Here is a 24,370-nt window from a genome sequence, read left to right on the forward strand (position 1 = left end):
GAGTTTCCAATCATTTTTATCAAAATTGGGGAAAAACTGAATATATGTGTGTGGTACATTTGTCATATTTTTGAAATGTTACAATCAGTCAGAAACATCGACAACGTCTGATGTCCTTCCATATACTATACATATTGCTGAGATCTGCACAGCAATGCATTAGCATGCACAAGCCCTAAAAGTCAAAAATCAAAGGCAACCAAAAAGACAGAAAAGTCATAACAATGTTTAAAGGCTAAACTTTTTAAACAGACACCGGAAAAAAATTATGATATAATGAATTGGTTGTGTAGTACGGATAACTACTATAACATTAGTAGCAAAGAAAATATTCTCATATTTTTATTTTCAGTTATATAGTTTTTTTTATAACATTGCATCTTTCTCTAATATTTGCAGTTTACACACTACTCAGCATTCTAAATAATTTTACAGAGCAGGCTAGTGAACTTTTGAAACCTTCTCTGCAGAGAAAAATAAAATACATTTACACTTGAGATAATAAGCTTAAGAAGACAGAGCTCTCTGCAACTTTGAAAGTCATGGAGCTCAATGGCTTTTTTTGCATACATAACAACTGGAGTTTCTTAACTCTTCCTGTACTGGAAACAATATTAAGCTCAACACACACCATACAATCTTGGTTGTACAGATTTACCAAATCTATGTAGTATAAGGGCCAACAGATTGAAAATACCTGAAATGATTGATTGGATAAGCTCTTATACTACATGAAAGTAGTAAGATTGAACAATCAAGATTGTATGGTGTGTGTTGAGCCTTAGACTTATGTCTCTGCTAGTAATGTTTTATTTCTTAGCTGTACTACACATACAAATCATATAAAAAAATTTTCGCTTCAGTGTCTCTTTAAATGATTTCTTAGATAGTTCATAAATGTGATTGGTAACCAGTGAATGCACACTGTATCGCCCTGTTGCGCTACATCACTTGTTTTCACCTTTAAGGCCCTTTTACACTTGGCTGCTGTGTCACCCCACGTTACGCTTCCTCGCGGCATGAGCCATGTAAGTCTATGGAGAATTGCACACTCAACCACTTAAATCTATCCATCCAGATAGACTGTGCTGCTGCAGCGGTGCCGCCGCCGCCTTTCGTTAGCCCTAAGATCAATGAATGGGAACATTGTTCCCATTCATCGATCTAAGTCCCCAGCAGAAAAACTGACGGCGGTCTTTCTGCGAAAAAAAAAAAAGTTTCCCATCCTCTTTGTAGTTCCTGGAAGCGAGACTTTTTGACTGTAAAATAGTAAAACTACACCCACATACATTTTTTTTTTTATTAAATATACACATTATATTACATTTAAAATTAACTGTTTACCTCCCACACCAAAAATTACCCAAATAAATGTTTTTTATTAAAAAAATAAATAAAAAATTCCAATAAAAATAAAATAAAAAGTTACCTAAGGGTCAGAACTTTTTGAATATGCATGTCGAGAGTATATTACTATATTTTTTTAAATTATAAGCTTGTAAATAGTGATGGACGCAAATTGAAAAAAATGCACCTTTATTTTCAAATAAAATATTGTGATAGGGACATCATTTAAACGGTGTAATAACTGGGACAAGGCAGTAGCAGTAGGGTATTGTACCGTGTTAGCCATCAGTAAAAGCAAGAAGTTTTAAATCAGGATGATACCATTTATTGGCTAACTACAAATGAATAAGAATAAACAAGCTTTCGGCCTTGCAGCCTTCCTCAGGTTTATATCCTGTTAACTAACAGGATATAAACCTGAGGAAGGCTGCAAGGCCGAAAGCTTGTTTATTCTTATTCATTTGTAGTTAGCCAATAAATGGTATCATCCTGATTTAAAACTTCTTGCTTTAACTGGGACAAATGAGCAAATAAAATACATGAGTTTTAATTATGGTAGCATGTATTATTTTCAAACTATAATGGCCAAAAACTGAGAAATAATGATTTTTTTCCATTTCTTTCTTAATCTTCCTGTTAAAATGCATTTAGAGTAAAATAATTCTTAGCAAAATGTACCACCCAAAGAAAGCATAAATGGTGGCAGAAAAAAAGATATAGATCATTTCAGTGTGATAAGTAGTGATAAAGTTCTAGGCGAATGAATGGGAGGTGAAAGTTGCTCGGATGCATAAGGTGAACAACACTGTAGGCTGAAGTGGTTAACGCAATGCAACGCGGTGTGCTGGAAGTATCCAAACCACCACATTCCCAACGCAAAGTATGCAGCGCATTGCCGCGTGATCCGTGTCTACCGCACAGATTATGCAGCAATGCAAGTCAATGGTCAAGATCCTGTCACCACACTATGGCACAGGGACATATGAAGGCTGATGTCTGCTGTGCAATGTGGCGCTGGCACCGCAAACCATGTTTGTAAAACCGGCTTAAAGGACCACTATCAAAAAATATTGTACACATGTAATACAGTAAATGAATACACATGCACACATGCATATAACATTTCTACCAGAGTAAAATAAATTATTTTTTTCTTATGCTGCTGTTAGTAGGTAGTAAAAATCAGACAGGTTTTTGATTAGTCATCTTCCTCATGTAGGATTCTCAATATTTCCTTTATTCTATACAAAAAGCACTGCCTGAAAAGGATCTATCCAACGATGCTAGCAAGCCTACAGTACCTATTCACATGTGTGCTATTTTGACAGTTGGACTGAGTAACTGCAATTCTGTAAGTGCTTTTTAAAATAAAAAAAAAAAAACACCATGAGAATCCCCGATGAGGAGATGGCCAAGTCCAAAACCTGTCAGATTTTCACCACCTACTGTGACAGCAAAACAGAGAAAAATTACTCTAGGACAAATGTACATCTTGTATGTACAGTATGTATCCACATGCATTTTACATTTTTTCAATATAGTGGTCCTCTAAGTTATGAGCTGAATCTCTCAACTCACCTGAATGTTAGCTCGGTTAAACAATTTTTTTCCTAAACTAGCTCATGCAGCTTGGCACTGGCTGGCTTTGAACAAAATTCTCTCGCATTTTGGTGGCACTGACTATCAATTTCAATGGAAAATGCCTGCCAGCACTAATGAAATTAATTGCAAGTGCCAGTCACTTCTCTTAACAAGTCAGCACCTGCTGAGCAAAAAAGCGTGCTTCATGACCTGCTCAAAATACTAGTCGGCACAAACACTTCAAGAAGTGCCATTCAGTGTGAACGTGGCCTCAGTACGCCTCACCTGATTATAATAACTCCTTGGGTACCCATAACACATTAGTGAACAGGACCTTAGAAAAAAGGCAAACATTCAGTGGGGGGGGGGGGGGGATTGGAGGAGACTGAGGAGAGCTGAACAGAGCTCAAGACACTCCCAAACTGAGGGGTATGAGATCATTCCACTGCAGTATTCAAAAACTGGCACATTCACTACCTCAGATAGGCTCTATTTACTTTATAGGTGGAGGAAGAAAGCAGCAAAAAACTGGGTAAGCGTCCATTTCAAACAATTTATTAGCAGAATAAAAAGGTTGGCACTTCCATATTATAAACATACATCAACATTTTCAAATACTAACTATAGTTCTAGAATAATATACATATATATTATCCAGTGTATGATACACTTGAAATTCCAATGTGTAATAATTGATAACCTTTGCTTCCTTAAAGTGAACCAGAGACGAAGCACCCTTGTGCATTTTACCATATATATCAGTGGGAACATTAGAGAAAACACCTACCCTGCTCTCAGTTTCATTCTTCAATGCTCAGCTTGCTTGTTATCAGTCCTGATAAAATCCCTGACTGAGCATTCAGTCTCTCTGCATCTCTTCATTCCACTGCTGCTCATTATTATTATTTAGAATTTATATAGCACCAACATCTTACGCAGTGCTGTACAGAGTAGTCATTGTCACTAACTGTCCCTCAGAGGAGCTCACAATCTAATCCCTACAATAGTCATATGTCTATGTATGTATCTATCGTGTAGTGTATGTATCGTAGTCTAGGGCCAGAAGCCAATTAACTTATCTGTAGGTTTTTGGGACTTGGGAGGAAACCCAAGCAGACACATGGAGAACATATAAACTCCTTGCAGATGTTGCCACTGTGCTGCCTATATAAACTAAAGGGAAGGGGTGAGGTGTATCTGCCTATACTAAAGGCGGGGATCTGGCTATATATGCTAATGGGGGGGGGGGGGGGGGGGAATCTGCCTATACTAAAGGACAGTGGCGTACCTAGGGCATTTGACACCCGGTGCTAGGTATTGAAAGACACCCCCCCACCCACGGTACACCACCTACGGCGCGCAAAGCGCACCGCGGTGAAAAATGGGCGTGGCTATGACTGGATGGGCGGAGCTAATTTAAAAGTGCACCAAAGTTTTAGTCAACCTTTCTCCAGAAAATTCACATCATTGCGCAGCATTTCTCCAGAAAATACACAAAATGTCAGAAGCTTTCAACATAAAATACACGTAATGCGAGAACATTTCACCCTACATTACACGTTATGTGAGCAGATTTCACAAGAAAATACATTCAATCATGTCGGCAGATTTGACCAGAAAAAAATCATTCAATCTTGCGGCACATTTGACCAGAACATACACAATGTCAGCACCAGATTTCACCACAAAATACACAATATCGGTAGTTAAACTGACCACAAAATACACAATGTCGGCAGTTAATCTGACCACAAAATACACAATGTCAGTAGCAGATCTGACCACAAAATACACAATATCGGTAGCATATTTGAGTGTTGGCAAGCTGATAGCCTGGTGGGTAGGTGGTGAAGGGTGAGCAGCCTGATTGCCTAGTGGGTAGGTGGGCAGCCTGCTGGGTAGCAGTGGTGGGTAGGGGAGCAGCAGTGGTGGGTAGGTGGGCAGCCTGCTGGGTAACCTGGTGGGTAGGTGGGCAGCCCTGGTGGGTAGGTGGGCAGCAGTGGTGGGTAGGTGGGTAGCATGGTGGGTAGGTGGGTAGCCTGGTGGGTAGGGGGGCAGCAGTGGTGGGTAGGTGGCCAGCCTGCTGGGTAGCCTGGTGGGTAGGTGGGCAGCCTGCTGGGTAGCAGTGGTGGGTAGGTGGGCAGCAGTGGTGGGTAGGTGGGCAGCCTGCTGGGTAGCCTGGTGGGTAGGTGGCCAGCCTGCTGGGTAGCCTGGTGGGTAGGAGGGCAGCCTGCTGGGTAGCAGTGGTGGGTAGGTGGGCAGCAGTGGTGGGTAGGTGGGCAGCCTGCTGGGTAGCCTGGTGGGTAGGTGGGCAGCCTGCTGGGTAGCCTGGTGGGTAGGTGGGCAGCAGTGGTGGGTAGGTGGGCAGCAGTGGTGCATAGGTGGGCAGCAGTGGTGGGTAGGGGAGCACCAGTGGTGGGTAGGTGGGCAGCCTGCTGGGTAGCCTGGTGGGTAGGTGGGCAGCCCTGGTGGGTAGGTGGGCAGCAGTGGTGGGTAGGTGGGTAGCATGGTGGGTAGGTGGGTAGCCTGGTGGGTAGGGGGCAGCAGTGGTGGGTAGGTGGCCAGCCTGCTGGGTAGCCTGGTGGGTAGGTGGGCAGCCTGCTGGGTAGCAGTGGTGGGTAGGTGGGCAGCAGTGGTGGGTAGGTGGGCAGCCTGCTGGGTAGCCTGGTGGGTAGGTGGCCAGCCTGCTGGGTAGGAGGGCAGCCTGCTGGGTAGCAGTGGTGGGTAGGTGGGCAGCAGTGGTGGGTAGGTGGGCAGCCTGCTGGGTAGCCTGGTGGGTAGGTGGGCAGCCTGCTGGGTAGCCTGGTGGGTAGGTGGGCAGCAGTGGTGGGTAGGTGGGCAGCAGTGGTGCATAGGTGGGCAGCAGTGGTGGGTAGGTGGGCAGCAGTGGTGAGTAGCCTGGTGGGTAGGTGGGCAGCCTGCTGGGTAGCAGTGGTGGGTAGGTGGGCAGCAGTGGTGGGTAGGTGGGCAGCAGTGGTGGGTAGCCTGCTGGGTAGGTGGGCAGCAGTGGTGGGTAGGTGGGCAGCAGTGGTGGGTAGGTGGGCAGCAGTGGTGGGTAGCCTGCTGGGTAGCCTGGTGGGTAGGTGGGCAGCAGTGGTGGGTAGGTGGGCAGCAGTGGTGGGTAGGTGGGCAGCAGCGGTGGGTAGGTGGGCAGCAGTGGTGGGTAGCCTGGTGGGTAGGTGGGCAGCAGTGTTGGGTAGGTGGGCAGCAGCGGTGGGTAGGTGGGCAGCAGTGGTGGGTAGGTGGGCAGCAGTGGTGGGTAGCCTGCTGGGTAGCCTGGTGGGTAGGTGGGCAGCAGTGGTGGGTAGGTGGGCAGCAGTGGTGGGTAGCCTGCTGGGTAGGTGGGCAGCAGTGGTGGGTAGGTGGGCAGCAGTGGTGGGTAGGTGGGCAGCAGCGGTGGGTAGGTGGGCAGCCTGCTGGGTAGCCTGGTGGGTAGGTGGGCAGCAGTGGTGGGTAGGTGGGCAGCAGCGGTGGGTAGGTGGGCAGCAGCAGTGGGTGGCCGGGCCGCTGCACCTGTAAAAGAAAAAAAAAAACACCATTCACTTACCTGCAGATGAAACCTCTCTTCCGAATCCCAGGCAGCCTCTCTCTCTCCGCAGCTCCTCTTGAATGTCCCGCGCCGTCTCCTGCTGCGTCATCAGTGCAGGGCTACGGGAAGATGGCCGTCGAAGCCCGCACTGGAGACAAAAATAGACGGCAAGATGGCGTCGGCGGCCATCTTGCCGTCTATTTTTGTCTCCAGTGCGGGCGTCGGCGGCCATCTTCCCGTAGCCCTGCTCGGGTAAACGGCTATCAGCCGCCCTGTCAGTGTCCGTTGCCGGCGCCCGTGGAGGGGAAGCGCCGAAGGAGGGGACCCAGGTGAGGGAGATGTGGGGGGGTATTTCCCTCCTCCCCGCCGACGCTGCCACCTCTCCTTCAGCGCTGCTTCCCCTCCTGTGTCATCAAGGCTTCTGGGGAGGCCTTGATGACACCCCCCTGGAGCTGACACCCGGAGCGGAGCGCTCCTGGCCGCCCCATGGTAGGGACGCCACTGCTTAAGGAGGGAATTGGCTATATACACTAATGGGGATCAGGATGGCTATCCTGCACTGCTATACTATACTACTACTATACTAGCTAACCTGTACTACGGCACCTATACTGGCTGACCTGTACTGTATTGAGTTGAGTTTCAGAAACCAAATTTCATCTGTAGTTAAATCTTCCTTCTTTCATCTGAAGAACATTGCAAAGATTAAACATCTGATTCCCCCAGAGGATCTTCAAACCCTAGTCCACGCCTTCATCACATCACGGCTGGACTACTGCAATGCCCTTTATGCTGGCCTCCCCAAAAAAGACTTGCGTCGCCTGCAATTAGTGCAGAATGCTGCTGCCAGATTGCTAACAAACCAGCCTCGCCACTGTCACATCACACCGATCCTTCGCTCACTGCACTGGCTACCAGTAGAATGGAGAATACTCTTCAAGATTGGACTGCTGACATTCAAATCCCTGCACAATCTGGGCCCTGGATACATGAAGGACTTGCTGAAGCTGCACCACACCTCTCACAACCTCAGATCAGCAAGTTCTATAAACTTGGTCACTCCCAGAGTGCACCTCAAAAAATCTGGAGACAGAGCCTTCTGTCATGCTGCCCCTACTCTTTGGAACTCCCTACCACACCCAGTAAAGACAGCACCATCCCTGGAGCTATTCAAATCCAGACTGAAAAGCCACCTGTTTAGCCTGGCATTTCCAGATTTATAAAATTCTTCCCCTGTACCACGATGATCGGAGCCATGCTTATGCGCTTTGAGTCCCACGGGAGAAAAGCGCTTTACAAATGTTATTTGTTGTTGTTGTTGTTGTTGTAACATCTATACACTGGCTAACCTGTACTGCGGCACCTATAGCTGGCTTACCTATACTGGGGCATCTATAGTTAGCTAACCTTTACTGAGGCACCTATAGCTGACTAAACTATACTGGGGGCACCTATACGTGGCTACCTATACTTGGGGAACTCATACTCCCCATCGGTGTGCTAATCCATCGTTGTGTATTGAAAATCGTGAATCAAAATCACAATTTCTGACAGAAATCGTGCAATTCAATCTTTTCCTAAAATCATTCAGACCTACGGTATTTTGCATCATAATATTTATGGGCTTAACCTCAGTTAAAAGAATGTTAATTTCATAGGGTTAACGTCTAGAAATCCAACGTTTCTATTTAAATGAAACTATATTTCCCTATTCCTGCTCTTATGCAGGTCAACTAATTTCTTAAATGGAAGAGACTGGCTGACTTTTTCTTCCATTCACCAATAGTTGGGAGGTCAGGGGCCATCCCCTTATAAGCACGAAATAAAGATAGATAGATAGATAGATAGATAGATAGATAGATAGATAGATAGATAGATAGATAGATAGATAGATAGAAAATAAGTTTTGCACTGTGGAGATCAGTACTTTTTTTTCAATAATTTTAAACAATAAACATTAAACAGTATATTGACATATGTCATATACATAACCTGTATAAATAGTTAAATAGTGCAATTAATACAGTGATAGGTTTGCTTGTAACATACACAAGTAATCATCTTCATCATCTTCTGTAATTACCCTTTGAATATAGTATGATTTAAATCAAAGCCCACTAACTGTCTCTTAGAGGCACTCTTGAAGATGTCAGAGCTACATAAATGCATAGTAATAATAATATTAATAATAATAATAATAATAATAATAATAATAATAATAATAAAGTAATGATCTGACTAGTTGTCAACCTTTTTTTTGAAGCAAGTTACCCAAACTGATGTCTACATTCATAACGGTTTTTAAACAACTATCTACTAAATCTAAAATCCTCTGTATACCGGTAATTAAGTTGTCAAAGAGTTTTTAAAACATTTTCAATTTCAGTTTAGCTGACATGTGGCTGGATAGTGCACTGGTTAAGGGCTCTGCCTCTGACACAGGAGACCTGGGTTCGAATCTTGGCTCTGCCTGTTCAGTAAGCCAGCACCTATTCAGTAGGAGACCTTAGGCAAGTCTCCCTAACAATGCTACTGTCTATAGAGCGCGTCCTAGTGACTGCAGCTCTGGCGCTTTGAATCCGCCAGGAGAAAAGCGCGATATAAATGTTATTTGCCTTGTCTTGTCATGTCATGTATTGAGTGTTGATAAAAGATGGATGGAATGGTGATTGGTGAGCAACTGTGAACTATTTAGACCATGTTTAAAACTGTGATATGCTCTGTTAACATAAAGCAGGATGGAGGGAAAATGGTGGTATGAAAAACTGATGGCAAAAGACACTTTCTACTAACACTATGCAAGCTATTTCTAACAGCGTGGCCTGTGATAAATCCGTTATGCTTACCTGAACAAAACAGATGAATTACGGCCCAAAAATAGCCATCTTTATCAAACTGTAAAGAAAATAAAAGTTAATAAAGAATATAAATAATAAGTACCATTAAAAGAAATGTACATTTCTAAGGGAATCTGAGTTCATACAGGCGTATGCAAATGTATGCAGCTTGAAAACAGACCAATCAAATCCCAAGGTGGAATTTGATTTTTCAATCTGCATAAATTTGCACACAAAATTTGCATAATCGTGTATGAACTAGTAAGAATTTGCTTCTCATTGACCATCCCTAGTAGCGATTGCCACCGGATCGGCATGACACTTTAATTTCTTTCCTCCTTAATCCCGCCCCGTCATGCCTCTGTCTGCACTGGCTTGTATGCATTTAGTAGAAGTCTAGGTCAATTTTCTCACCCACTAGGAGTACACAGAAATTACTGGCACTAAAAAAAGAACAATTTATACCAATGAATAGCAGTATTTAGAATGTTCAGCTAATTATTAGAAATCAATGAGGTATGTGTGTGCTAATATTATAAATACAGGCATGGTAATTGAGAAGAGGCAGTTTGTGTGGTTTTCTATAGAGAATCTGCAGAAGCACAACATACAGCTGGGATAATTGCTACTTCATACATCTCGCTAGAAGAATAGGTTGCCTTTAGCTCTAATAGACGCTTCATACACAAAGAAGTGAAAAGTCTTAGCAAAATAATAACAAGATTACATTTCAGTGTACAAGTGTATAGCCTTTTTGACTTATGTTAGGTTGTTCTGACATACGTCAAAGATACACTGTACATGAGATAGCCACAGGAAATGCAAAGCTGAGGACTTCTCCAGCTACTGAATGGACTTTACAGCAGATTATCTAACTGTGCTTTAGACCTGCTACATACCTCCCAACTTTTTGAGATCAGAAAGAGGGACACTTAAGTCATGCCCCTGCCACACCCCTAACCACGCCCCCAGCACACCCCTAGTCACGCATACTATAAAGATTTCATAGGAAAAATATGTTGTTTTAACAGTCAAACCACACTAGTTCTATCCTGGTTCATTTTCCTTCATATTAATATTTGAAAATAAGAAATATATCAATTTAAAGGATGGAAAAAAAGTTTAAAGTCAATTAAACACATTTCTCTGTAGAAAAAATACATATATTTACATAGATCTTCATCAGTCCTGAAAGAGGGTCAGATGAAGAAGAAAGAGGGACAGAGGGATTAGATTCCCAAAGAGGGACAGTCCCTCCAAAAGAGGGACAGTTGGGAGCTAAGTTGCTACAATAGCTTACATACATGTAGTGCAGGAGATAAAAGGAATGTAGTTGTATGTATGTCAATGCCACACAGCTCATGTAAAGAAACACCACTAAAAACAAAAAAAACACCTTTAAGACATTACATTTTTGTGTAGGCAGGAAGGGGAGGGTTAGGTTATTGATGGGAGAGGTGCTGAAACTGCAAATGAAAACAGTATTGTGATCCAAAAACGATAATGGATCTTAAACCATACAGCCAATATGCAGTGCCCATAAACCCACATATACCCCGGTCATTGCTCCAGCTGGCTCTGCTGAGCCCCAGCAGGTTCATGCAGTTACATGAATATCAAACTCCAGAGCCAACTCCCTATCATCACTCTTCACCCTACGGATTGATGCAGAAGACTGCATATGGCAAAGCCGGAGGTTGGGAGGTGGCAAAGCAAACATTCCACATGAGACTATCAAAACTGAGCACCCATTTGAGCTTACGAATGCCCCTGTTGAGGAAGTTAGAGCACTGTCATGGTGGCAAGGCAGCACGCAATGCAGGCTTACTAGCTTAGATCTCAGTAATCTTCTATAGGATTGTATTAAATCACTTTAAGATCAATTGCATTTAGTCAAAATTATTGTTCTCAACTCCATTAAACAAATCACCAAATATAACTTATTATAATTATATTAAATTTGTCCCAAAACGCTCACCCACCAATAAGATTATAATGTATGGGGCACTGCAGAGATATGGGAAATTCCTAGCTGCCCTTACTTCAAGACAATACAGAGGAGTGATGCCATTACAGTATCATGGGTGACTATTCGTCATATACCACCGGTAAATCTTTCAGACAAGGATGTGGGGGCATTAAAGAAGATGTGCAGAATACACATAGGCTGCTGCGGACCAAAAGCGCTTCCAAACAATAGACAGACACAATCTGCAATGCTTTGAACTTTCTTCTGGAGAAGGGAGTATTTGGGGATAGTTTAATGCATTTACGATAGAAGTACACTTATTCTTTAAAGTGACCCAGTGGTGAGAAGGATATGGAGGGTGACATATTTACTTACTTTTAAACAATGCTGATTGCTAGCCAGTCTTGTTGAAACCCTGACTCTAATACTTTAAAAGACAACTGAAGTGAGAGTAATATTTACTGGCAGCCCCGCTGATCCATTTGGCTGCAGTAGTGTCTGAATAACACCAGAAGCACATGCATGCAGCTAATCTTCTCAGATCTGACAATAATGTCCGAGCACCTGATCTGCTGCATGCTTGTTCAGGGTCTACGGCTAAAAGTATTAGAGGCAGAGGATCAGCAGGGCTGCCAGGCCACTGTTATCGCTTAAAATGAAATAATTATGGAAGCCTTCATAGCCCTCTCGCTTCAGTTGTCCTTAAAGCTACTGACGCAGCTAAAGTTTGCAAATCAGGTGTTCTGACTAAGGATTGACCATGCTAACCATAGGCTTGCTACAGGCTGAAGACTATGATGAAACCAAACCAATCAGCAGGAAGGCCAGTCACTTAATAATAAATTTATTTTTTTTTAAAAATGTTAAAGGTTCATTTATGAAGCTGCAGCTATACAACTCAACTATATCAACTATATACTAATGTCCATGTCCTGCGTCATGATTTATATATAATTAAGTTGTAAAGCTGCAGCTTCATAAATTAACCGAAATACTTCCATGGTAAAATGTCATAAGCAGGTAAATGTATATGGGACATGTATAGATATGGCCCTTTTTGTTACATATCTACTTGTCACTGCACTTAACCACTATGACATTGTGAACAGCATCCCTAGTCATTGCTTGATTAAAGATTCCCCTCTAAGTGATTAGAAATTGCTCCGTAAAATATGATTTGTATGCTGGATTTAAAGCAAAAATGGAAACTGATCCCTGCACAGTAAATCCACTTAATGGACTGTGTTTAGTACGGCGGAAAATGTACAATCTCCATTTCAGGGATCTTTGATGAAAATTAATCTGTAGAAATATGAGAAACATTAAGCGGGCACTGAAGTGAGACAGACTGAAAACGTTTAGTGTGGATTTCTGAAGTTAACCCCTAATCAAGCTCATTGACAAACTGTGTGTTCTCAGCAATAAAGTTCCTTCAAAAGAAAAAACAAAATCAATAAAGTTTCACAAAACTCCCAGAAGGCCAAGCTTTTCAGCCTGATGCTTCAGCTGTTGTAATTGACAAAGTGCAGAAACCAGATAGCTACCAGTTAAGCGCCAATAAGCGGTGTATATCCACTTCAATGTTCTTGTTCCCCGCAGTTCAATTTAGCTGTTTACTGAGCAAAACATTTTTTCTGTCAAATACTTTTTTGGGGTTTAGAGGAAAACTATAACGAAAAATTGTAAAATTTAAAATACAGCACAGTAAAACCTTGGATTGAGAGCTTAAGATCGCTTTGTAATACAATCAACATTTTTAACTTGATATGTACATGAAAACACAAATAAAAAGTGCATTCCTCCCAGAGTAAAATGTGCTATCAATGACTTTTCTCCTGTGTTGCTGTCACTTACTGTAAGTAGTAGAAATCTGACAGAACTAACAAGTTTTGGACTAGTTCATCCCCTCATGGGGGATTCTCAGGGTTTTCTTTATTTTCAAAAGTACCTAGTGAACAGAAGTTGCTCAGTTCGATTTCCAATAGTGTGCAAACAAGTAGGGGGGAAGCCTGCATTTTGTACAGATTCTTAAGAGTGAGAACTTTTGTAAAGAATAAATGGAATACATCCCCTATGTAGAGATGGACTAGTCAAAAACCTGTCAGTTCCACCAGATTTCTACTAACTACAGTAAGTGACAGCAACATAGTAGAAAAGTAATTTATAGCTCATTTTACTCTGGAAGAAGCATACGTATTTGTATGCATTTACATGTATTTTTAATTTAAATTTTTTTGCAATAGTGGTCCTTTAAAAAGGAGACCATGTCAGTTTTTTTTCTATTATTTTTCCCTTAGGGCTGGACCACAGGCTCAGAATCCTGGTCAACATTTCCTGAAAATGATCACAAGGGAATGTCAAATCGCCATACACAGGAGTATGCTTGCTCTTCATTTTAATCTATTATTCCTGGCGAGAATGATCAATTCAAGTGAATGGGGCCACCAGTCTCCACCGCTCAAAAACACGTCTGTATGCGTCGCGTCTGAAAATTTGTGGCAGCGCAGCGCTGTGAGCACCAGTCTGACCGCTTTGGTGTGAGCATGCTGTGACAGCATACTGATTGGTCATTTTCACAGCTTGACATGTACAAGACCAACTTCTATTTACCAGCATGTCCAATACCTCCACAACAAATAAATCAATCATTTAACGATCAGTCAGAACTCACTTCTGATCAATGAACCAATAGATAATTCTGATTGGATAGTTTGCTGATCAGAAGTAAATGTTGGATGGTGTGTACCAGGCCACATGTAAAAATGATTGATGAATGTATTTCTTTACAATGTGTATTATCTTTAAGCCTCCCATGCACTGTTAGAGGTGTAACATAGTTTAGACAATATGAGAATAGATATAAACTTTATTATAATACTAGTTGACCTAAGCCCGCTTAAAAATGGGCTCTAGGTCTGTCACCACCGCACACACACGCCCGCCTGCCCTCATCCTGTCCCAATGGCTGTCAGTGTGGCACATGCGCAGCAGCGCAAAAGCACTGACACAGGGACGGGATGCAGAGATTATATAGGATTTACATTGGTTTGATTACGAGTTTTACATATTAGTGAATCTCTATTTTCTTGCTACTGTTTTTGAAATCTAGGCTGCAAATTTGCCTCTCGAGAGACCCATTTTGCTCTGCAGTTACCGAGCCCATCGGATCAACAACTGCTGAGGAGGTCGACATTCACAGACTGCAATTTTTCCGACCCCTGACCCATAGTCTTGCAGATCTATAGTAATAAAAATAGCATGCATATGTAATGAGTAAATACCTTTGGCTGATGTTGCAAATTGGGGATCGGGACCCCTGCCAAATTAGTAAGATACATGTCAGCCTCCCTTGAACACTATTTTGGCACCTAGACTAAGCAACTGCCGTTCAGGAAATGCTTATAAAAATAACAAAGACCATGAGGATCCCTCATGAGGAGATGAACTAGTCCCAAACCTGTCGGTTCTGTCAAGTTGCAACCGCTTACTTTTTTTTTACTGTAGTGGTCTTTTAACTGACTAAAGCAAAAATCCACTGTTCTTTGAAACCACTTGTGTAGTTCAAACAAAATGGCTGATCTGACAGTTTTTTCCAAATTTATGTAAAAACATGTAAAATTAGAATCCCCAGTCTATTTCAGCTACAAATGGATAATTTTCCCTGAGCCATCACTGCATTATTTTCATAGTTATTTGGGTTGTAATATCATCAACCTTTTTTGGTGGAAGTACTTTTAAACAATACCAATTACATGGCAGTCCTGTTGCTCTTCCGACACAAGTGGTGTCTGAGTAACAACCCTGAAACAAGCATGTGGCTAATCCAGTCTGGCTTAAAGTGAACCTCCGGACTAAAAATCGACTCAGCAGCACTGAAAAGGCTTGGTGTTTCTTTAACAGTTTCACAGCATCAGAACTTTGTTTCTCTTATACAAGCCTCATTTTTAGCTGCACAGAAGAAAACTGCCCGGGCTTTTTTCCCCTAATGCTGTGCAAAGCATGATGGGATTTTCTGATGTTGTTGTTCTCGTTCTGCTGTTTTGGTGCAATTTTTTTTTTTTTTACATTTTGATCTTGACATTTGAAGCCTAGCGTGCGCAGCTGGGAGGGGTAATCAGGACACAGGACAGTTGGAACTGTGTCTCCTGCTCCTTGTCACCTCCTTTCAACCAAAAAGATGGCGGCCCATATGACAAAGATGGCAGCCCCCATGAATCACAAACATTTGCATGTTCTTTTAAAACAGGGTGGGTAAAAAATTATATTACCTATCTATTCTAATTAATGTAACTTGATGACAGTATGTTTGTTTAGGCTGAAGTTCCCCTTTAAGTCAGAGCTCCTTATCTGCATGCTTGTTCAGGGTCTACTGTATGGCTAAACGTTTACAAATAAATATGGCAGTCTCCATTTCCCTCTCATCTTGGGTTACCTTTAAGGCTCAAACTGCTTTTTCTTTTTTACAATTCTAATCTCATTGTTACATCAGTGGCCACACTTTTGCAAGTAAAGTCATAGGAAAAAAACATTTATCATTTTGCAGTACAACAGAAGTTGCCGTTACAGTAAAACCTACCTGAACGTCATGTAATGGAAGGCTTCCCACTGACATCAGTAAAAGTATTACACTGTATATTAAAAAAAAAGAAAGCAAACTTAGGTGGTCATAATTACATTTAAATTTTGATATAGTCAGTACGTCTAATGCTACATCTCTTATAACATTTATAACAGTTACACATTTTGAGCCTAATTTACGAATAGCACATACAGTACTATGTAAAGCTATGCACAGTGTTCTTCAAAGATAAAGGAAATAGTTTACCTATTTGTGTCAAGGTGACCATGTGTGACTGTGTGATTGTACATTGCAAATCCACTAGCAACATGCCAGCCATAGCTATGGCCTGATGTGATACAGGGGATGGCAGCAGTGATCTGCCAGCAATGAACAGAGGATGCTGCTTTATAATACAGGCGATACCCGACTTACAAACAGGTTCCATTCTGGGAGATTGCTTGTAAGTTGAATTTGTTTGCAAGTTGAGTCATGTGTTATACATAATGAAACATAGATAATCGATTTTGTTTCGGAGAACTCTGGATTTAGATATATTATAAACAATGTTTTTTGGTTGTCTTCAATGTGCTTTTACTTTGTATCAAACTACTTACAACAGTTAATACTGTAGCGCGTAACAACAAAATATGTAATTAAAAAAAACATTTTATTAAAAAAAAAAAAAAGTTTTGTTTATTTGTACATGAAACATGCCGCTCTGCGTGACTAGTGAAGCCGCAGGACATGTTACATTGCACACTTGGTAAGCGTGGCTGGATGGTGTAATGGTTAGGGGCTCTGCCTCTCACGCAGGAGACCAGGGTTCTAATCTCGGCTCTGCTTGTTCAGTAAGCCAACACCTATACAGCAGGAGACCTTAGGCACGTCTCCCCAACACTGCTACTGCCTATTTAATGCGTCCTACTGGCTGCAGCTCTTGCTCTTGCAGGAGAAAAGGGCGATATAAATGTTACCGTATTTGTCTTGTCTTGTCCATTGCACACTTGATATGCCAAAAAACAAGTTTTGTTGAAGTGAGTGGCTTGACCCATGCACAGGTTTCCAACACATAGCACAGTCTGCACTATTGTGTACCTCTCCTCTCTCCGTAGTCAGGAAGCTCAGCCAGCCAGTAGAGATGGGAAGTTCGGATCTTTTCAATGATCCGGATGATTCGAATCGGATCATTGAAGAGATCCGGATCTTTGATCCGAATCTCGGATCATTTTACTACCGGAAGCATTCGGGGGTGAAATGAACAGCAGGACAGGTCTGTGGACAGGAGAAGGAGAGGGGGGTGGACACACAGAGAAGGGGAGAAGATGGACAGAGGGCAGGGAGTGGACAGAGAAGGGAGGAGGGACGAGCAGAGAGCAGAAATGTTTGCACGTAATACCCACATGCTGAAGTCATATGCTTTACATATATTTCACCTATATGCTCATCTGTACACTTTGAAAGAAAAGGTCGCACAGTGAAAGAAAGCATTCCCAGAAGTGAAGTGCAGCTGTTTAGTGCCGAGTGCAGGAGGATTATATTGCCTTTCAATCACAGTGCCTGCAAAGTTACTGAGCTGTGCTGAGCCAAAAGCTTCCAATGTGTTCACTGTGCAGCACTAAGGAACAGCCAGCCTATAATGGGCAGCATGTTATAGCCAGTATGTGTGCTCTACACATATCTGGCAGTGGCAGCCATGCCCCCTCTCTCTCATCTACCTGTCTCCCTGCAAGGCTGCCTCCCTTCCAACAGAGCGATCCATCTCTGCTCTGCTTCCAAGACCCCGCTGCCCGCTGAGAGGGGGCGTGTCGATCCTGGCCCCGCCCCCTTTGCGATCCGAATCACTCATTTTGATGATTCGGATGATCGACTCATAAAATAGATTCGGATCAAAGATCCGAATCGTTCATGATCCGGACAACACTACCAGCCAGCCAGGAACCTGCATACACTGCATCTACAGCCTGCAGACCCAGCAGCAGACAGGAGTCCCGATTGGAGACAGATGCACCACGGCTTCACTGGCCACACAGAGCAGCAGTGGGGACTTTGCCGGTAGGGATGATCAGTGAGATGGAAAGATTACCGAGTTAATGCTGGATTATGTCAATTTTATGCAAATATTTGTAGCTGAAAAATGGACCAATTAAGTCCTACCCAGGTTTAAATTGATTGATCCATTTTCAAGTTGCATGCATTTGCATTAAAAAAATTACATAATCCTGCATGAACTCAGAAATATTTGCATCTCATTGATCATCCCTATTTATCTACTTATATATGTGGGTTTTATTCTGAGATAGTATGGCTGACAGCTCCTCTTTAAGGCAAGTACCCACTTAAGGGCACTTTTTTCCCTACAGGTACACTTTAAGAATGAGTCTGAAGATCAGGTGATCTTATTCTATTGGATACATACAGTGGGTTGCAAAAGTATTCGCCCCCTTGAAGTTTTCTACATTTTGTCACATTATTGCCACAAAAGTGCATCAATTTTTTGGAATTCCACGTGAAAGACCAATACAAAGTGGTGTACATATGAGAAGTGGATCGAAAATCATACATCATTCCAAACATTTTTTACAAATAAATAACTGCAAAGTGGGGTGTGCGTAATTATTCGGCCCCCTGAGTCAATACTTTGTAGAACCACCTTTTGCTGCAATTACAGCTGCCAGTCTTTTAGGATATGTCTCTACCAGCTTTGCACATCTAGAGACTGAAATCCTTGCCGATTCTTCTTTGCAAAACAGCTCCAGCTCAGTCAGATTAGATGGACAGCGTTTGTGATCAGCAGTTTTCAGATCTTGCCACAGATTCTCGATTGGATTTAGATCTGGACTTTGACTGGGCCATTCTAACACATAGATATGTTTTGTTTTAAACCATTCCATTGTTGCCCTGGCTTTAGGTTTAGGGTCATTGTCCTGCTGGAAGGTGAACCTCCGCCCCAGTCTCAAGTCTTTTGCAGTGTCCAAGAGGTTTTCTTCCAAGTTTGCCCTGTATTTAGCTCCATCCATCTTCCCATCAACTCTGACCAGTTTCCCTGCCCCTGCTGAAGAGATGCACCCCCCGAGCATGATGCTGCCACCACTATATTTGACAGTGGGGATGGTGTGTTCAGAGTGATGTGCAGTGTTAGTTTTCGGCCACACATAGCGTTTTGCATTTTGGCCAAAAAGTTCCATTTTGGTCTCATCTGACCAGAGCACCTTCTTCCACATGGTTGCTGTGTCCACCACATGGCTTGTTTCAAACTGCAAATGGGACTTCTTATGCTTTCAGTTAACAATGCCTTTCTTCTTGCCACTCTTCCATAAAGGCCAACTTTGTACAGTGCATGACTAATAGTTGTCCTATGGACAGAGTCTCCCACCTGAGCTGTAGATCTCTGCAGCTCATCCAGAGTCACCATGGGCCTCTTGACTGCATTTCTGATCAGCACTCCTTGTTCCTTGTGAGTTTAGGTGGATGGCCTTGTCTTGGTAGGTTTACAGTTGTGCCATACTCCTTCCATTTCTGAATGATTGCTTGAACAGTGCTCCTTGGGATGTTCAAGGCTTTGGAAATCTTTTTGTAGCCTAAGCCTGCTTTAAATTTCTCAATAACTTGATCCCTGACCTGTCTTGGACCGGTCTTGTGTGTTCTTTGGACTTCACGGTGTTGGTGCTCCCAATATTCTCTTAGACAACCTCTGAGGCCCTCACAGAGCAGCTGTATTTGTACTGACATTAGATTACACACAGGTGCACTCTATTTAGTCATTAGCACTCATCAGGCAATGTCTATAGGCAACTGACTGCACTCAGATCAAAGGGGGCCGAATAATTGTGTACACACCACTTTGCAGTTATTTGTAAAAAATGTTTGGAATCATGTATGATTTTCGTTCCACTTCTCACGTGTACACCACTTTGTGTTGGTCTTTCATGTGGAATTCCAATAGAATTGATTCATGTTTGTGGCAGTAATATGACAAAATGTGGAAAACTTCAAAGGGGCCGAATACTTTTGCAACCCACTGTACTTGTTCCAGGTTTGTGACTTCCAGTTCATAAACTGAGAAAAACAAACAGACAACCAGCTTTTTTTTTTTTTTTTTGAGAGAGAATAAAAATGGCTGCTTCCATGTTCCTCTCAGTTTAATAAAATAAAATAATTTTCAAATACAAAAGATTTAAATGATCAAGATTGCCAAGTTAACTTCCATGCCTAATCTGTTTTAAGTCCATGGTTCAGTGCAGGACAGGCACCACTGATACTGGTACACAATCCTTATTCACCCCATGAAGAGAATGTAAACAGGCAGTAGTACAGCTGTATTAACCTTTTCGGGACCGCGTGCAGTAGATTCTACGCCGCACTTGTGGCTGTTCTAGCCTGATGCGGCGTAGAATCTACGCCGGCCCGCAGTTTCCGCTCCCGACGCGATCGTGCGCACCTGAAGTGGGATATTAAGCAGTCATATGACAGCCGACATCTCCCCCGAGTGATCAGCAGCCATCGCGTATGGCTGCTGATCACACGATCACTACGATCGCCGTCGGATTGTAGTGATCTGTTTGACAGCTGCGGCGGCAGGGGAGGGAAAGAAGAGGATCCACTCACCTCCCTGCTGTTCCAGCGACGATCGGCGCCCCCCTCCGCTCTGGCTGGCATCTCCGCTTCATCTGACGTCAGAGCCGCGACCCGGAACTGCTCGTCAGACAGAACGGAGATGCCGGCCGGAGAAGAGGGTCCCGTGCGGCTCATCGCTGGAGCCTGGAAGGTAAGTGAAGGCTGCTGGCAGAAGGGGGGGCCCAGGCCACCAAGGGGGAACACAATGCCAGGCAGCCACAGGCGGGATCCGGCCGCCTGACCCCCCCAAACGCGCGCACCCCCTTCCCGCGCAAAATGCCTGGTCCTTAAGGGGGGGGGGGGTAGGTGGCCGGTCCCGAAAAGGTTAAGGTGGCCACACACTGGTCAGTTTGCCATCATATCGACCAAAAGATCGATCCCTCTCTGACCAGATCTGATCAGAGAGGGATTGTATGGCTGCCTTTACTGCAAACAGATTGTGAATCGATTTCAGCATGAAATCGATTCAACATCTGTGAAGCTGCTGCCGCCGCCCCCCCGGGCCCCCACATACATTGCCTGATCCGGCTGGCGCGAGTCCCCCGGTCTCCACTGTCTTCTTCTCCGCTCTGGGCTCCAGGCCTGCAGCTTCACTGTATTTCCTGTCCAGGGAAGTTTAATCAGAGGGCGCTCTACTGTTTAAACTTCCTGCCGGGACAGGAAGAAGTGAAGCCTGTGGGACTCGGAGCCCAGCGCGGAGAAGAAGCAGCGGTGACAGCAGGGACTCGCGCCGGCAGAATCAGGTAATGTATTGCCGCTAGCATCGGTCGTCGGGCATTCGAACGCTGCTATCAACGCACTCCCGACCCGCCGGCGATCGAAATCTTCCGCACGGACAGGAACGACGGGAATCAAATTTGGATGGAAAACGATCGTTCGGTCAGCGCAACGATTTCACAGCCGATTCGATCACAGTGATCGAATCGGTTGTATATCGGCGGGAAAAATCAGTAACTGTATGGGCCCCTTTAGTGCCTGTTCACATTCTCCTAATGTGCAGCATGTTACATCAATGGCCTCAACTCAATAAGCATCATCGCATTCAGTAATAATTCCAATTCACTAAACCTATTACGGCACAAAAAATTAAATTAAAATTTAAAATTAAAATGACCGACTAGTGCGGTAAATTACTGACTTGTGCAGTAAATACCTCAAGAGATGTCAAGAAATTACAATTCACAATTTAACCCATTCGGTAAGTTACAGTAAAGCTGTTACTGAACAGCTTCTGTAACAAAAACGCCTGGAACACAGCTCTGATCCAGCGTTTTTCAGAGCGGTTTTCCACTTTCCTATACTTAAACATTGACGCAGAAACGCCTCAGGAAAATACAAAATGCTGCAGCCCCCGAGTTTGCGTTTGTAGAAAAAAACACGCTCTGGTGTGCACCAGCCCATTCACTTTCATTAGCCAAGCGGTTTTCCCCCTGCAAGCGTTTTAAAAAACGCTCCAGAACCATTCCGGTGTCCACCAGCCCATACAGAAGAACCCTTCCCTGGTGGCTGCAGTACATCCTGTTGTGGATAGTGATAGTCAAGTAGATGCAAATAACTTTGAGTTGATGCAAAGTTTTATGCAAATATATGGAGCTTGAAAATGAACCAATCAAATCCTGCTGAGGTAAAATTCGATTGGTTCATTTTCAAGCTGCATAAATTTGTGTCAACTCAGTTATTTGCATCTACTTGACCATCTCTAGTTGTGGATGCACTGGACAGAAAACTCAGACTAAGATAAGTAAGATAAGTGAGACTTACCAAGCAGGGCTTAGTGAATTGAAGCATGTTTTTTTGGTAAATTACTAAACTTCTATCTCATGCGTAAAATCTTTAGTGAATTTCGAAAAAGAGTAAAACACAGATTGCTGTATTTTACCAGCCTAAATGATTTTACCAAAATGCCCTTAGTGAATTGAGGGTAAAGAGAATTATCATCTACATTAACATTAGAATTCCAAAAGTGTGTTTATATATTTGTGACCACTTCCTTCTATTATATACAGACGACAGGCTGGAGCATTCACTTTGGCAATTAATTTTTTGTTCCCAAAAGGAGAAGTTACCTTAATATAACTTCCTAAGCTTTGGCAGTGATGAAATGCCTTTTATGTTACATACTTTCAGGCCTCTTTCACAGTGGGACGTTGCGTTTGATGGTACGTTAAAGAGAAACTCCGACCAAGAATTGAACTTTATCCCAATCAGTAGCGGATACCCCCTTTTACATGAGAAATATAATGCTTTTTACAAATAGACCATCAGGGGGCGCTGTATGACTGATTTTGTGCTGAAACCCCTCACACAAGAAGCTCTGAGTACCACGGTACTCTGGGGAAACTGCCACAATGTAACAATGTTCACAGACAGGAATTAGCTGTTTACAGCTGTCTCTAACAGCCAAAACAGCTAGGAGCAGCTACATAACCTGCCCACAGTAAAAATGTCACCATGTAATAAATGTCAGAATGTAAATCGGGGAGAGGAAAGATTTTACAATGAGCAAACACTGACTAAATCATTTATACATAATTATGGTAAAAAAATGAAGCACTTTTTTTACTACATATTTTTCACTGGAGTTCCTCTTTAAAGTCGCACAACGTGCCCCTAACGCAGCGCATGTAGCTTATGAAATTGGACGTTATTTTGCACTGTGTTATGTGTCTCTTGGTGCGCCGTTTTTGTTTGCATACTGATGCAACGAAAACGGCGCATGCGTTACATTTAAAAACAAAAAACATTACTGAGCATGTGCAACACACATAACGCAGCAGATACATTGCTAAACGCACAGCATGCAGCACTTTTTAATAATGCTACACGTTACCCACTAACGCAACATGTGCACTGTGAATGTCGCACAGACTTTGCATTGCTGTGCGTTACTCTGCGTTAAAGTATTTTAAAACGTGCGACTTTAACGTCGCACTTCGAAAGAGCCCTCAATCAACAAGATTGTTGGATGCAAATTAGAGGAGTCGGAGTTGTAGTCGGTGGAATCCTAAACGGAGGAGTCAGAGGATTTTTGTACTGACTCCACAGTCCTGGTTGCGGAGGTGCAAGAGGGTGCTGGTGTCAGCATAGGATCGGACAGAGGGTGGTGTGGGACACTGCAGGAGCAGGGGCGTATCTACAGGGGTGCACATAGGGCACCTGCCATGGGCGCCCCCCACCTGGGGGGGGCGCGCATCCCCAGTAATCAATAAATCTTCCCTGTGTCCCGCGCTAGTCCTGGCATGCATGGATGCACTGCACGCCTTCCTAAATTGCTGAGCTGGCTCACCGCCAGCGCTGTTTTGTATTGCACCATCATCCCCCGCACCTGCAGTAGGAGAGAGCGGTACCGTCTCTCAGCGTGAGTGAGCCCGGAGTCGCCACCCGGCCGCCGCTACTACGGCTTTCCTTCACTTCCGCCAGTCTGGAGTTGTCCTCCCCGCTGCGCTGCCCGCCCCCAGCATCTGTGGTTGCCGTAGTAATGTCGGCTCCACAGTCCACTTGCTGCCAGACAGTGCCTCGCAATCCCCGGGCGCTGGCGATCCTCCTCCTCCTCCATTCGCCGATTCCTAGCGTCTGGTGGTCGCCATAGCAACAGCGGCCAGGCCAGCGCTACTTGCTGCATCTCATCCCCGGCCGGTGATCCCGCTCCTGATTGGCTGCCTCCATGCCGCTGGGGCTGATGGGGTGGAAGAGGAGAGACAGCGCGTGTAGCAGCAGCAGGCGGTCAGGTGACGCAGACAGTGAGTGCACATAGATTAAGTGCACACCACTGACTGTCTGTGTGAAAAGCAGCTAGGTGGCCAGCCAAGCCCATCACAGCAGAGAGAGAGAAATCATGTAAGCAGTCTTCACTTCATGAAGGTAATAATGCACCTCCAACTTGCAAACCTTTTACACCTCTCTGTCATACATTAGCTGTTTAGCAGTCATAT

The 24,370-nt window shown here is 43.6% G+C and overlaps 1 protein-coding gene across 1 annotated transcript in view; it reads right to left on the reverse strand.

Moving 5' to 3' along the window:
* Positions 1 to 24,370, reverse strand: part of TMEM241 (transmembrane protein 241) — a 174,599-nt gene that overhangs the window by 121,822 nt on the left and 28,407 nt on the right. The window contains exons 7-8 of the mRNA XM_068237258.1: positions 15,840 to 15,891; positions 9,304 to 9,352 (exon numbers count right to left, since the gene is read on the reverse strand). Of these exons, the coding sequence (XP_068093359.1) occupies positions 9,304 to 9,352; positions 15,840 to 15,891 (101 nt within the window). The remainder of the gene's footprint in view (positions 1 to 9,303; positions 9,353 to 15,839; positions 15,892 to 24,370) is intronic.

Source organism: Hyperolius riggenbachi, chromosome 5 (genome assembly GCF_040937935.1).
Source record: "Hyperolius riggenbachi isolate aHypRig1 chromosome 5, aHypRig1.pri, whole genome shotgun sequence".
NCBI classification, from domain to species: domain Eukaryota; kingdom Metazoa; phylum Chordata; class Amphibia; order Anura; family Hyperoliidae; genus Hyperolius; species Hyperolius riggenbachi.